General features: G+C 36.4%; 2 protein-coding genes across 2 annotated transcripts in view; one reads left to right on the top strand and one right to left on the bottom strand.

Annotated features, from left to right (window-relative positions):
- LOC108252697 overlaps positions 1-6,325 on the top strand; it is a 48,959-nt gene extending 42,634 nt beyond the window's left edge. Inside the window, exons 7-8 of the mRNA XM_026825443.1 lie at positions 3,802-4,027; positions 5,230-6,325. Of these exons, the coding sequence (XP_026681244.1) occupies positions 3,802-4,027; positions 5,230-5,350 (347 nt within the window). The 3' untranslated portion in view covers positions 5,351-6,325. The remainder of the gene's footprint in view (positions 1-3,801; positions 4,028-5,229) is intronic.
- A 2,181-nt stretch (positions 6,326-8,506) lies between these two features.
- The window catches only part of LOC103511782 (tyrosine-protein kinase RYK-like), a 69,636-nt gene continuing 64,127 nt past the window's right edge, over positions 8,507-14,015 (bottom strand). The window contains exon 5 of the mRNA XM_026825442.1: positions 8,507-8,837. Coding sequence (XP_026681243.1) covers positions 8,507-8,837 — 331 coding nt within the window. The remainder of the gene's footprint in view (positions 8,838-14,015) is intronic.

The following is a 14,015-nucleotide window of genomic DNA, read 5'->3' as shown; positions in this document are numbered from 1 at the left end:
TATTTCTAGCCCGGGCACTTACTACTACAAAAATTTTGTCCATTCAAATGGACATTGGACAAAATTTTTGTATCCATTCAAATGCAAATCCATTCAAATGGACATTGAGCGCGAAGAGGTTATCTCTTTGTACGACACTTTTCCCGTTGGGTGACAAATCATGAAAAATGTAAAGAGACAAGGTGAAAAGACTTTGCACTCTGCACTTTGACTTTGCATATCTTGCTTCAATATGAGGAATTGAGGAGGTTATGGTCCCTTTACTGGGGGTTGATATTTATACTGGGACATCTAAAGTTCTGTCTATGGTCTGTCTGGCTGGGGGACTTTAAACAGGGAGTAGACCAGCTTAATTTGGCTGGGGGAATTTAAACAGGGAGTAGACCAGCTTAGTCTGTCTAGGGGACTTTAAATAGGGAGTAGACCAGTCAGCTCCCATGGCGTAGTGGTCACTGCGCTCGCCTTGCACGCGGGAGACCTGGGTTCGATTCCCGGCGGGGTCAAAAAATTTGTATCATGCGAATGATTGATTCCGTGACTGGCTGTTGCGGGGCCCACTCAGCCTCGTGAGGAAAATGAGTAGCTATGCAATATAAATGCGCATAGCGACCGGTGCCAGCATGGTAGGTGAACATTAGATGTTTAGGATTATTGAGATATTTGCAGTGAGCACCAAAGTTGTGAAATAATAACACAAAGAAATGGTACCTACTTATTTATTTTTTTAATAGGTATACTGGGGATACACAATTACACAGTATACATATTTATCTAGGTTCTAGGTATTCTAGATACATATACTTCTACATAGACCGCGAGGTACATCTAATAAAGTTCATTGTAGACTTTTAACTTCCAAGTTAAAGTTTTAGCAAATTTTGCGATCATAAAGTTTTCAACTTTGATCGAAACTTTTCCTCCCAAATTGAAGAGCTTTTATCAGAAATTTCGATAGGTAGATACTAGCTGTTTACCACATAAAACTAGTTGGAGGTTTAACGGAACGTTGATGGGTTTGAGTAGTTTGAGTTCATTTGTCTACTAAAGTCGTTATCTAGTATCTATGTACCTACTTATAGTGGGTACTGGGTAGCTTAGCTACATAGTCATCATCATCATTGGCAACCGTTATCTGTCCACTGCTGACTGCTGGGTACAAAAGATGTATCCATAAACTAACTTTCTTTTGTGGAAAAATAAAATTCGATTTCATTTCCCTTGATCTGCGTTTATTGGGATGTGGTACAGCATCTGTAATCATCAAGTAACTTGAATTGATTTACGCACATCAAGTGATCAGTGATTATTAATTGACTTTACAGTAATCATAATAATAATCAGTAGCATGGCCAGGAGGATATCAAGTATCAAATCCATACATATTACACGTATAGGTAATATTCAGCGTTGGAAAAATTAACTCTTTGTGTCATAGGCTCAAAAATAAATGTCAGTAGTTGACTTTTTCCGAGTAGGAGACAATAGGGTTGTCATTCGAAGTGACCTTTACGAACAAGAACAAATGAATAGCCAGTGGCCAGCAAGTTCCATGGAAACAAAAGACTACAGAGAAGTTAATAATTTCAGCTCCCATGATAAAGGTTACTTATGAAGAGGTTCTTGATCTGGCCTTTACCAAATGAAAATATTTCAAGTCGGCTCGAAGCGAAAAAGGAAGGTCTTCTTGTCCCGAAAGAAGAGAGAGAGAGAGGTAGGAGAGAGCCTGCCGTTCAGAGAACGAACATTATCCGTTCAGGGTAAAATCTGCCCCGGGTAGGAATCGAAGCCTAGCGCTTACAAGGCAGACGCGCTACCAACCAAGCAAACTAGGCTCAGGTGTCTACTTATCAGAAGGGAATGGAGAAACAGATCAAGCGTGCCGGGAGGACGTCCATAGTTTGAAGCGCCAAGCCTACATTAAGACGGACGAATAGTCCGATTGCGTTGTCACACTGTCCGAATTTTACTGGATGGTCATCCTCGTCCATCCTCAATCCACACCAGGATTTTCACGTTGCAACTTTGGAAATCGCGGGAATTAGAGGGCAGAGAACATGAGTATAATGGAAATCGCGGGAATTAGAGAGCAGAGAACATGAGTATAACGAGAAAAGAATGAGTTAAAAGTTAAAAGAAGGACGAGAATGAAGGAACAACAAGAGGTAGTAGAAGAAGAGACGTAAGGGAAGGAAGAGGAAAATTTGGGAGGTAGGAATATTATGTAAAAGGAGGAGAAGGAGAGGAGAAGAAGAGGGGAGACAGCGATTTCCCAACCAACCGGAAACAGCGTTTTCTCAGGACTAAGGGGGAGGTTGATAGGAGAGAGGAGAAGATGATGGAAAAGAGGAAGAATGGATAGGAGAGAGGGTTGGGATTAGAACTATGTATGAGAAGGGATGAGGGAAAGAGAAAAGGAATAAAGACGAGAAGGGGGAAGGGACGAGGAAAGTAATGAAGGGAGATAAGGCGAGGAAGGGGAAGAAAGAAGTGGGGTATTTCAGTATTTTATTATTTACTTATTATCAGACGTTGAGAGGATGTAATACAAGCTTTGTCTCATCTCTTCAGGCTTTTAATCCAAGCTCTCCGTCTGTCTGTTCTCTCTTTCTTTCTCCCTCCCCCCTCTCTCTCTCTCTCTCCCTCTCTCCCTCCTCTATCTTTCTCTCTAAATTTCTCCAGAGTCTAGAACTTTAGAGCTTTTTAACTTCTTCATGCTTCAAAATGTCATATCCCCCCCCTCTCTCTCTCTCTCTCTCTCTCTCTCTCTCTCTCTCTCTCTCTCTCTTTCTTTCTCTCTCCTCTAAATTTCTCTAGAGTCTCGAGCTTTAGAGCTTTTTAACTTCTTCGTTTTTCACAATTTCATATTAAAATTAACTATCCAAATCTAAATGTAGACATACCTTACAGCTACTAACAGGGCATAAGGTTTGTTTAATTAAATTATTATACATATTATGTATAAATAATGGTACGTTCCTACCCACTAACTTTAAAGTTAGGTACTTACTACAAAGGCGCAAGAGTTGTCCACCGGAGTCAAATTTCGAATACCTACGGAAGGTACCTATAAAAATTAAGGATGAACTTTGAAATTTACGTGAAATCTGATTCCGTCCACATTTCGCTTCGGCGGAAAAACTATTAGCTTCCCAATTCAACGCCTATTTAGTTGATGATTTTTTCCAGCCCTTTTCAAAAAAGTGGTGTGGGTGAAGACTGCCTCAGTGGAGTGGAGAATTATATAAACCCACACCATTGTAAAAAGTTATTGTTTGTTGTTAACATTATTATTATTAGTTTGTTGTAAAGTTTTTATTCGTCACAAGTTTATTGGCGGCGTTGGTATCTACGTATTCACCTATGCTTTAGGGTTAGTGAGAATGGGCTATTAAAACCAGAGAATTTACCAGCGTGGTATCACCACATAAGTAATATTATTGTGTTACTGACATAAATATGTAACACCAAACTAATAAATAGTAAGTCTGTTTCGGTTCCGGTTTGCCACCTGGAAGTCAAATCCTTTATTGGGCTAAGGCGTTCTCTGCCACCTAACCCTAGCCTATCTGGTGTGTCCAAAAAGCGGGAAGTCCCACACCGTGCCGCCTCAGTTCCCTCTGAACAAGTGGAAAATAAAAATGCCCCTTCATAATAAATCTAGGAGACATTGTGCAATAAAGAAATAAAATCCCTTCCCCTCTCTGCTTTCAGTTCTGGCAACCTATTCAATTCGTATTATACTCGAATCTAGGAGACATTGTGCAATAAAGAAATAAAATCCCTTCCCCTCTCTGCTTTCAGTTCTGGCAACCTATTCAATTCGTATTATACTTGTTCTTCCTGGTTGGTTTACAAGAAAGAATCTTGTGGAAATGAAAAACGGCGCGAATGATTCCAAGTGGCGCCCAATATACAGAGTGTTTAATGTTGATCTCATCCAGAGTGTCATCAGGAAGAACTACCAGGAGTCAAACCTAACAACAGGAAGCCTAGGAGTGCTTAAAATGAGGTACCACCAGAAGACAAGGTAGGTACGTACGTAATAAGCTAATAAGTAGGTTCATGTTCATACCAAATACTTGCATTTTTTTTTTTTTTTTTTTGCTACATCACTGTTGAATTGACATTCAAGGTAACGAAAACAAAGACAGAGAGAGAAAGAATATGTCTATTATTTCTCTCTATCACGATAGATTGTCATGCTCAACTTGTATTGTGTTCCATATAGCACTTAAGACACCCTGTCTACAAGGAAAGTCTTTTGCAGACCATAAATTGAAAATCTACTGCAAGCATTTCAAGCTCAAAACCAAACACGAAAGAAAAACTGAGGAGGAATTATTTGGTTCCATACTTCCTTTAAACTTAAACCTCTCTTCTTAGAAAACTCTTTTCCAAAGGAACTGTCATTGAAAACATGATCTATGAAAAGTTCGGGGTCCGAAACAAAGGACGTGGGAAGGACAGTAAAACATAAAATAGTAAAGGGGCGTTCAAAGGACATATTTCATTGCCCTCACTTATAAATGTACTTCTTACAAGCTATTATTTTTAAAGAGAGATAAGGAGATAAAAATGACGAAAAAAGTTACTAGAAAAGTTTTCAATCACTTCGCAGATGAAACAGAACTATTCTACAGTTAGAGCAAATAGTTTCATCTTTTAGGGTGTTTTCTATTTTCTTGAAGCGAGGGAATTGAGTTTGATTTACGGTCATCTACAGGTGTTTCAATATGGTAGAGGTCGAATTGTACATTTCTCGAGCTTCGGGGCAAAGGCACTTTTACATCAGTGATGGATCTTCTCTCGTCTTCGTATGGTCCGCGAGACAATTCATTGAATTTCTTTTTCAAGGTTGAGCGACTTGGGTCGAACTCTAAAGTCCTTAGAAACGCTTACTCTTTACGAGCTGTTTCAAGGTTTTGACCGTAGAGAGCTTACAATCCGTACTTTTTTTGATCTAAAATAAACCTCTCTGCAAAGATTGAGCGACCTGATTCCTGAAAAATGTTGAAATTATCCAAACAGACAAGAGACATTTTCTATTAATGGCAAGTTTATTTCTCTGAAGACATTTTATTTTATTCCTCACATTACAATAAATTAAATTATAGTAAATAATCGATACAGAAATTTTATATATTCATAAGTACAAGTACCTATAATTTTGGTATAACATCCTCAGGAAAACATAAAACACTTTACAATATTTTCATTTCTTTTTTCCAGACTGGCCATAAAGCCAGGACCTCCGGCCTCCGGCGCACAAGTCCTAAATATTGAGCCAATGTTACGGAGTGGAGTCTGCTTTGGTAAATATCGTATCTCTACATTTTTTTTATCATTTTGACCCCGAAATTACAAATTTTACACCTGACGAGGTAGGCCAATATAATGAGAATTTACATTTAATGGGTACCTATTGCACACTTGAAATTTACAAATTTAGATAAATACAATAACAAAATATTACGTAATAAGTAAAATTTGGTGAATTCATATCAAATTGAAGTCTCCATTAATGAATCTTTTCTTCTATGACATCTAGGTTAAATTATAAAGTAGGTACGTACTCTCAGGCGAAAGAAATTTATGAAAATTCTTCTGTTAAAAGTTGAAAATTCTTGCATTATTTTGATGGATGAGTAAGGTATTGAAAAGCTTTCTACTAAGCATGTATTTTATTCATGTTGCATAGTTTTGAAACGCACAGGGCTGACTAGAATTTATGGACCTGGGTACAAAGTTCTACAGAAAAAAAAGATAGAAGGACGAAAGGAACGTAACAGACCTTCTTGCTTTTCGGATACCTATAAAGGAATCCTCCAAATAGGTACCTAATTAATTTTTTATAATGAGCACCATTTTTGAAATATTAAATTAAAATAAAATTAAAACAAAAGCTCCAAATCAGTGAAACAATAATCTAGCCCACCAGAAATGGATAGTTTTGGACTTTGGACAAGACTAAAATCGGCGTTGCATACGTCCAAATATACGAGATCTTCATTTGAAAATTATTGTTAAACACTGATTGAAACTCTTTGGAGAAATAAAAGGATTACACTGCAAGGTGCACCATAATAAAAATAAAATAATTATTAAGTATGTAGTTAAATACACAAACAAATAATTTACATAACAATAAATAGGTATTACTGTACTTTACATACATAAAACTAATCTTTGGCATTGGATGCATTATACAAATTACAGTAGGTAACACTAAGATCTATATTCTTACTTCTTCATCATTTTCGAGCATTGGTTATCATAAGTAAGGGTGTTCAATGGTTCATATCATGAAGGAGGTAAATATATGTATGTACCTTTGTGCTTTTGACAATATCTTTTCGTCTCCTAATACATATGTCTGAAAGTAGTTGACCAACATTTTCTTCTCTTGCTTCTGGTGATAGGGAGTAAAGGGACGGGACATTTCTTTACACTGGCAACATTGTAATGTGCCTCCCTCTTATTTTGCTTACATAGGCCTCCTTTTCCTGTACGTTGCAAATTGAACCCTACTCATATATAAGGAGCTTATAAAAATACCGACCGTATAATGTGCGTATTATGCCCATGTTATAATGAAAATGCACATGAAACTTCAGGGTCGTACTTGTGGGGAAATACGAGTGTTCGGGGAGACAAAGATTTGTGAGTGTTTCTCAGTGTGCCATTAGAAAGTCTGAAGTACCAAAATATGGAGTATTTCGAATCAATCGATTAGGCACGAAAATAACAAAATAATCCCTTTCTTTTCGGTCCAGTAAGTATTACAAAGACCAAGGCTCAGGGCAAAGCTATAATGCATCCCTGATTCCAAAGAGCTTGTATTAAACCTAACCTATTTACTTCGTCTTTCATCACGTATCCTTTTTCACTTCCTTTCTCTTGTTACGTCTGATTCTCCTTCCTCTTGTTGTGTCGTATTCCCTTTCCTTTCAGTGTGCCACTTTCTTCTTTCTTTCCTTTCTATTTATGCTGAAATTTCGTCTTTTCGCTGGTTATTAAAATTCTACGGGCGCAATGGCGGTAGCGCTTTTATTGTCAAACTTGGGGAAATACGAGTGTTCGGGGAGACAAAGATTTGTGAGTGTTTCTCAGTGTGCCATTAGAAAGTCTGAAGTACCAAAATATGGAGTGTTTCGAATCAATCGATTAGGCACGAAAATAACAAAATAATCCCTTTCTTTTCGGTCCAGTAGGTATTACAAAGATTAAGGCTCAGGGCAAAGCTAATGCATCCCTGATTCCGAAGAGCTTGTATTAAACGTAACCTATTTACTTCGATGTAAAATGTATAATTAAGTATATAAAGTTCCAATACATAAGTATAACTTTCATGATTGCATACCTACGTAAAGTGGCTCATACCTAGAAGGATAGGAGTGCAGTAAACTCGACGTTCAGTTTGAATGTTGAATGACTGTTGAAAGTTAACGCACGGGTGAACAGGGAGCTTTTGCACCATCAATTTGAATTCTTCCCCTCGAAACATTCACATTTCATCTCATACCTCCCCTTCTCTCTCTCCCACCCTCCGTCTCTCCCTACCCCCTTTTCTCTATCTCTCACTCCCTCCCTCTGTCTCTCTAAATTCAGGCCCGCGTTTAAGTTTTCCCCTATATGAGAGAGGAATGCGTTCTATCCTATCTCAATATCCCCTCACTCCTCAGTACTCACTCCCCTGGGGAGTTTTGATCTTTCACTTGAAGAGTTTTTAATTTGAAAGGTAGACAGAAAACAAAGACTTTCCCTCTTCTCAACTCGAAAATTTCAGTATGAAGGGATCCAAAAAAATCCAATAATCAAGAGATAATTACTTCGGAATATTATCTACTTGAGTATAAATGTATTTATAAATTACAAAAATACATATAATATGTAAATAGATAAAACAAATACAAATAAACAAAAAAAAAAAAAAAAAAAAAAAAAAAAAAAAAATGAGACAGTTTGGTTTGCACCTAACCCCACTAATGCGTTTTTAAAGGGAAAAGAAGCAAAAAGAATGCCATAAATTTACAACGAAGAAAAATTATTCTGAATATGTATTTTTTTCTTCTTCTTTTTTAACATAAAATAACAGGAAAATTAAAATACAACTCTGAGCACAACAGGAAGTTTTAAAAAATGAAATTTTCTCATGAGATTTTTTTTATTGTTTTAAAATTGCAACCAATGTTTATTGTGTTTATTTTTTCAAGGGTCGCGGTTCGGAGGGGCAAAGAAGGCTATGCAAAAAATGTATAAATTAAGGTTTCATTTTAATTTTTATGACATTAGGTAGGTATGATTGTTTCCTCCAAGTTTTTTTCCCTCTGTCTTGGTTTTTTTACATTTTCCCCCCAATATAAATAACATTTCCCCCAATGATATAAGTAAGGCCCCCCCACATAATACATATAAGTAAGGCGTGCTTTAATTAGTTTTAGACTGTCAGTTTAGAATGAGATGTGCTATTATGCTAACACTGTCCCAACCGTGACCATAGTTATAGCTATACACTTGACAAACTCACCACATCGGAAGCGCCAGAATATTCATACTCGAGAATACTTTCCAGAGCCATCCACTTCACGGGCCGATTCTCATTGTCATCCAGACAATGGTAATCACACGGGAATATATCCCGGGAGAGGGCGTTGTCAGCCAGCTTAATGTGCATGTGCTCGTCCATTCTGAAATCAGATTCATACTCGAGAATACTTTCCAGAGCCATCCACTTCACGGGCCGATTCTCATTGTCATCCAGACAATGGTAATCACACGGGAATATGTCCCGGGAGAGGGCGTTGTCAGCCAGCTTAATGTGCATGTGCTCGTCCATTCTGAAATAAAATCAGAACCCCGGGGTCAAAATAAGTTTGGGCACAGAGATTAATCTCTCTTAATGTAATATCCACAAAAGTTGTGAAAAAACTCTGCTTTACGAGTACCACAAATTATTTGAGATTGAGAAACTAGATATTAGTGCTTTACTATTTTGGACTGTCGCATTAGGACATATAGTCCCTTTATCTCAACAGTTTAATAGTGCACCGATTTATTTGGTGGACCAAAATAGGGACTTTCTAATCTATAGGGCTAACTAAGGTTATTAGGGTAACTGATATCTGCAATAATGGTACTTTATAGTTTAATTAAACTTATATTTGGGTGCGAAGAGGGGCAAGAGAGAGAGTTGAAAGTTTGTACTTCTAGTAAACAAAGCTAGCTATGTAAATATAATATAGTCTGTATGAAATAGGAAAATAGGTAACTAACTAACTAGCTATGTACTCTTCTACATAAGTGTTATTAGGGTAACTGATATCTGCAATAATGGTACTTTATAGTTTAATTAAACTTATATTTGGGTGCGAAGAGGGGCAAGAGAGAGAGATGAAAGTTTGTACTTCTAGTAAACAAAGCTAGCTATGTAAATAGTCTGTATGAAATAGGAAAATAGGTAACTAACTAACTAGCTATGTACTCTTCTACATAAGCAATCCTTGTTATTTTCAGAAGAAGTCCGAGGGTTTAGACTGGGCAGTCAAGTACAACATGATTATGTATTTAAATATTAAAAGGAATAGTTTGTTGAGGAGAAAATGGTTTTGTTTCCTAATCTCTTTGTAGGTTGCACTTTACAGCTCATACAAGTCGGGTGTTTTATTTTGTTTTTTATGCTTTTTATTTTTATCAAATGAATCTCCCGAGATTTTCTTTATGCCTCAGATTTTTTCCTCCTCAGAAAGCCTAATCTCTTCTCTCACCTTGCTACTGAAAACTCCCAAGTCTTAACATAAATATTATGAGAAATAATGAGGCGGGAAATGGTATTAAACAGAGCTCTGGGCATACTCAGCCATATCAGGCAAGCTTTAGTAGGCACTAGTAGAAGAGGAGTTATTAGTGCTTTGTTTCAAAACTCCTACTAGCAGACAACAATTTTATCAAAACTACCTAAAACTGAGAGAAGTAAAGAGGAATTTTAATATATATATAGTAGGTACTAAACTCTCCATTGAGCTTTATGTCTTGACTTGGGCTTGAACCACCAATCTCGAAGTCTTGAGTCCACTTGCCCCTTGGTTTTTGTGCAATTGTTTTTCAAAGCCTGATTTTCGGAAATCCCCTTGTTTATTGAATTTTTCTTTTCTTAGAACCGTGTCGTTTTAGTAACAAAGTATGTAGGTATTGATACATAAAAGCAGTTAGTCATACAGATTTTTACGGTTGACACGTAATTTCAATTTTATAGTTTCAATTAAACTTAATTGCAATGCTATAAGCAGGTACCCGTGAAAATCAGAATCATTCTTTCTTTGAACCCTTTAAAGCATACACAAACTGGAGAAGATCTTATTTTTTCCAGGTTCGAAGAACCTAAAGTTCTCTGAGTCCCCAGTTACATAGTGTTCACACTCACAGCTAAAAATGCAATCCATCTCTGTGTTTGTGATCCTCTTGGTAGGCTTTGGAACAATAATTAATACAATATTTGGAATCGCCATAGAGAAAACTGTCCATTCGAAAGAACATAATATTAATATTAACATTGAGCTGGAACTTGACATTGATGGAAACAATGTGTCAAACCATACGGATCAAAACCCGAGTCACCCAAAAGATAACGATAGTTATGGGATTATGGATTCAGAATATGAAGATTACTACCACGAAAAACATGACTATTATCGTAAGTAAAGCTCCTTTGTTGACTTTAAAGACAGGAATCAACTTAATCAGTAAAGTACCTTTAATAATACAATGAACAGTTATCACAGTGCCTTTGAAAGTGACATTCGTAGACTGATTTTGAATATGTTTGATTTTTCCATTTTCAGTTCTGCTAAGCCTTATAGATGAATTATCGTACGACTATGGAATCAACAAAGAAAATGTACTACATCGGCTACATATTGATAACGGAAAGAACATTTCAAATACAGAAAAACCTTCGGCCATCTATGACGGAGATAGTTCAAGTGACTTTTTGGAGTATCATGACAATGACTTTAAAGACAGAAATCAGTATCACACACATGAAAGTAAACAAATTGAAAATGAACATAATTCTCGTGTAAAGAGATCAACTGAAAATCAAGAGGATTCTCATGAAAGGATTTCAACTGAAAATAGACAGAATCCCCATGAAATCAAAGCCATTGAAAATCGACAGGATTTATTTGAAGATGATTTAGATCAAGATAACTATGGTGAATATGCTACAAATGGCAGTGTTCCAGATCCAGAAGTAAGCAAAGAAGGTGAAAGCAGCCAGTTTGAAAATGAGAGTATTTCGGAAGAAAGCAAAGAAAGTCTTTCAGAAGAAAGCAAAGAAAGTATTTCAGAAGAAAGCAAAGAAAGTATTTCAGAAGAAAGCAAAGAAAGTCTTTCAGAAGAAAGCAAAAAAAGTATTTCAGAAGAAAGCAAAGAAAGTCTTTCAGAAGAAAGCAAAGAAAGTCTTTCAGAAGAAAGCAAAGAAAGTATTTCAGAAGAAAGCAAAGAAAGTATTTCAGAAGAAAGCAAAGAAAGTCTTTCAGAAGAAAGCAAAGAAAGTATTTCAGAAGAAAGCAAAGAAAGTCTTTCAGAAGAAAGCAAAGAAAGTCTTTCAGAAGAAAGCAAAGAAAGTATTTCAGAAGAAAGCAAAGAAAGCAAAGAAAGTCTTTCAGAAGAAAGCAAAGAAAGTATTTCAGAAGAAAGCAAAGAAAGTATTTCAGAAGAAAGCAAAGTCTTTCAGAAGAAAGCAAAAAAAGTATTTCAGAAGAAAGCAAAGAAAGTCTTTCAGAAGAAAGCAAAGAAAGTCTTTCAGAAGAAAGCAAAGAAAGTATTTCAGAAGAAAGCAAAGAAAGCAAAGAAAGTCTTTCAGAAGAAAGCAAAGAAAGTATTTCAGAAGAAAGCAAAGAAAGTATTTCAGAAGAAAGCAAAGTCTTTCAGAAGAAAGCAAAGAAAGTCTTTCAGAAGAAAGCAAAGAAAGTCTTTCAAAAGAAAGCAAAGAAGATGAAAGTAAACAGGATTCAGATGAGAGTGTTACAGATGAAATTAGCAAGTCTACAAAGGAGAGTGTTACCGACCAAAGCAAAGAAGCTGAAAGAAAATAGGAGTCACATGAAAGCAAAGAACTCAGAAGTAGACATAACTGATATGAAGGAAATGTAATTGAAAATTATCTTAGTACACAGTCCAGATATAATAAAATAATTGTAGGTTCTAATGTGGGTAGATACCTAATGTGGGTCATTATCGATTTATTCACATAGATAGATATCACCTCAGTTTTTAGCCCGTCCTTTAATATTACGATACCTAGTAATGAAAAAAGGTAAAAGGGACGGGCTATTGTATTCGCTTCGGTGTCGTCTGTCTGTCAGTCTGTCTGTCTGTCCCCATAGAAGGACTTATCCAAACTTGGTCAACCTATATATCAAATTAAAGGTCTTTTTACCAGGAACACGAAAATGGTGGTGCAAATTTTGTCGAGAGAACCATAAAGCCAAAAAACCAAAAAAAAACCCTGGTAGAAAATGGTGGTGCAAATTTTGTCCTAAAAACCATAAAGCCAAAAAACCGAGAAAACTGGTTTTTGGGGGATTTTTTTCACATTTTCTCACACAAATGAGCTCTGATCTTGAAATTTGTCGCGACGACCTATGAACTCAAAGCGAGAAAGTTTTAGATAACACTTCAGTCGATAATTTAAGACCAGTTTTAGCGTCACCTATGTTAAGCTACGTCGAGCAAGGCCAATAAATGGATGGGTGACTTAAATATTAAAAAGGAATAAAGGGAGAACGGGCTCTAGTCTTGATTTTAAATCATTACATGAAAGTAAAATATACGTACCTACCCGAACTTTTTTCCTTTGAATTGTTTCTTTTTTTATCGTTCCAGATATTTTATGCTGATTAAAATTGCCCTGTTCTCTCTCTTCTCTCTTTTATAGGTGTTCTTTTAGGTAGATTCTCATTCCTCATCCTTCTTTCTTCCCTTTACGCCTCTCTTTTCCTTCCCTTTACGCCTCTCTTTTCCTTCCCCTTACGTCTCTCTTTCATTCCTCATTTTTTTTACTTTCTATTCCAACATTTTAAACAATAAATCAAAGGTTGGAATGATCACAACTCAGCTTTACCTATACTTGCGCTCTACACCAAGATATTATTTCCCTACTTGTACGGAAAGGGACGTTATGTAGGATATAGTTATTTGTCGAAATAATTCAAAAGTAACTAGGATTTCCTAAAACCTTTTACGTTTACATACGTCATTTTATGCAGTCTGAAGCGGGAGTACTTCAGACAGCCAAATTGAATTTGTTATTGCCAAGTTGTTTCGCAATATTTATTAGCCAGACTGGTGGAGGAAGCGTTTCATACTTTTTGAAATGCTCTTAAATACGAAAAGGTAGAAAAGGGAGGGGTAGCTTTCATGGATATCATCAGGAATGATGCGGGGGATTCAAATCAAATTGTTAAAAGTCACTAGGAGCGGCTCAGGACATTTCTATTTTGCATTTCAACCAAAAACTTATACCGCTAATAGATCTTCCTGAAGATCTGTCAGTAATTAATTTTGCGACGTTTATGTTATACTAGTAGTTTAGTAAGCTGTATAGAAGTTATAGAACTTGGTAAGAAAAACCATTTAAAAAGGACCTCTCCGAAGACCAAATGTTGGTACCTGAAAGAAAGGGAGCAAGTTTCCTTTAGGACATTTTTGGCAAAAAATCACCAAAATCGGACTAACTTAATTGCAGAGGCTTAAAATCATACTAATTCTGATCCTATTACAAATCGTCGAACGGAAATCAAATGCCAATATTATTGACCAACAATAAATTTTCAGGAAGAAATACCTACTGTAAAAGGGCATCAATATCACCTAGGTAAAAGGTAGTTAAAGAGGTCCGTAATACCTAAGTCACTGACCAACAATAAATTTTCAGGAAGAAATACCTACTGTAAAAGGGCATCAATATCACCTAGGTAAAAGGTAGTTAAAGAGGTCCGTAACACCTAAGTCAC

The sequence above is a fragment of the Diaphorina citri genome, unplaced genomic scaffold, assembly GCF_000475195.1.
Source record: "Diaphorina citri unplaced genomic scaffold, Diaci psyllid genome assembly version 1.1 scaffold752, whole genome shotgun sequence".
Taxonomy (NCBI): domain Eukaryota; kingdom Metazoa; phylum Arthropoda; class Insecta; order Hemiptera; family Psyllidae; genus Diaphorina; species Diaphorina citri.
Note: the sequence above shows the minus strand (reverse complement) of the source record. Positions and strands in the feature narration are given on the sequence as shown.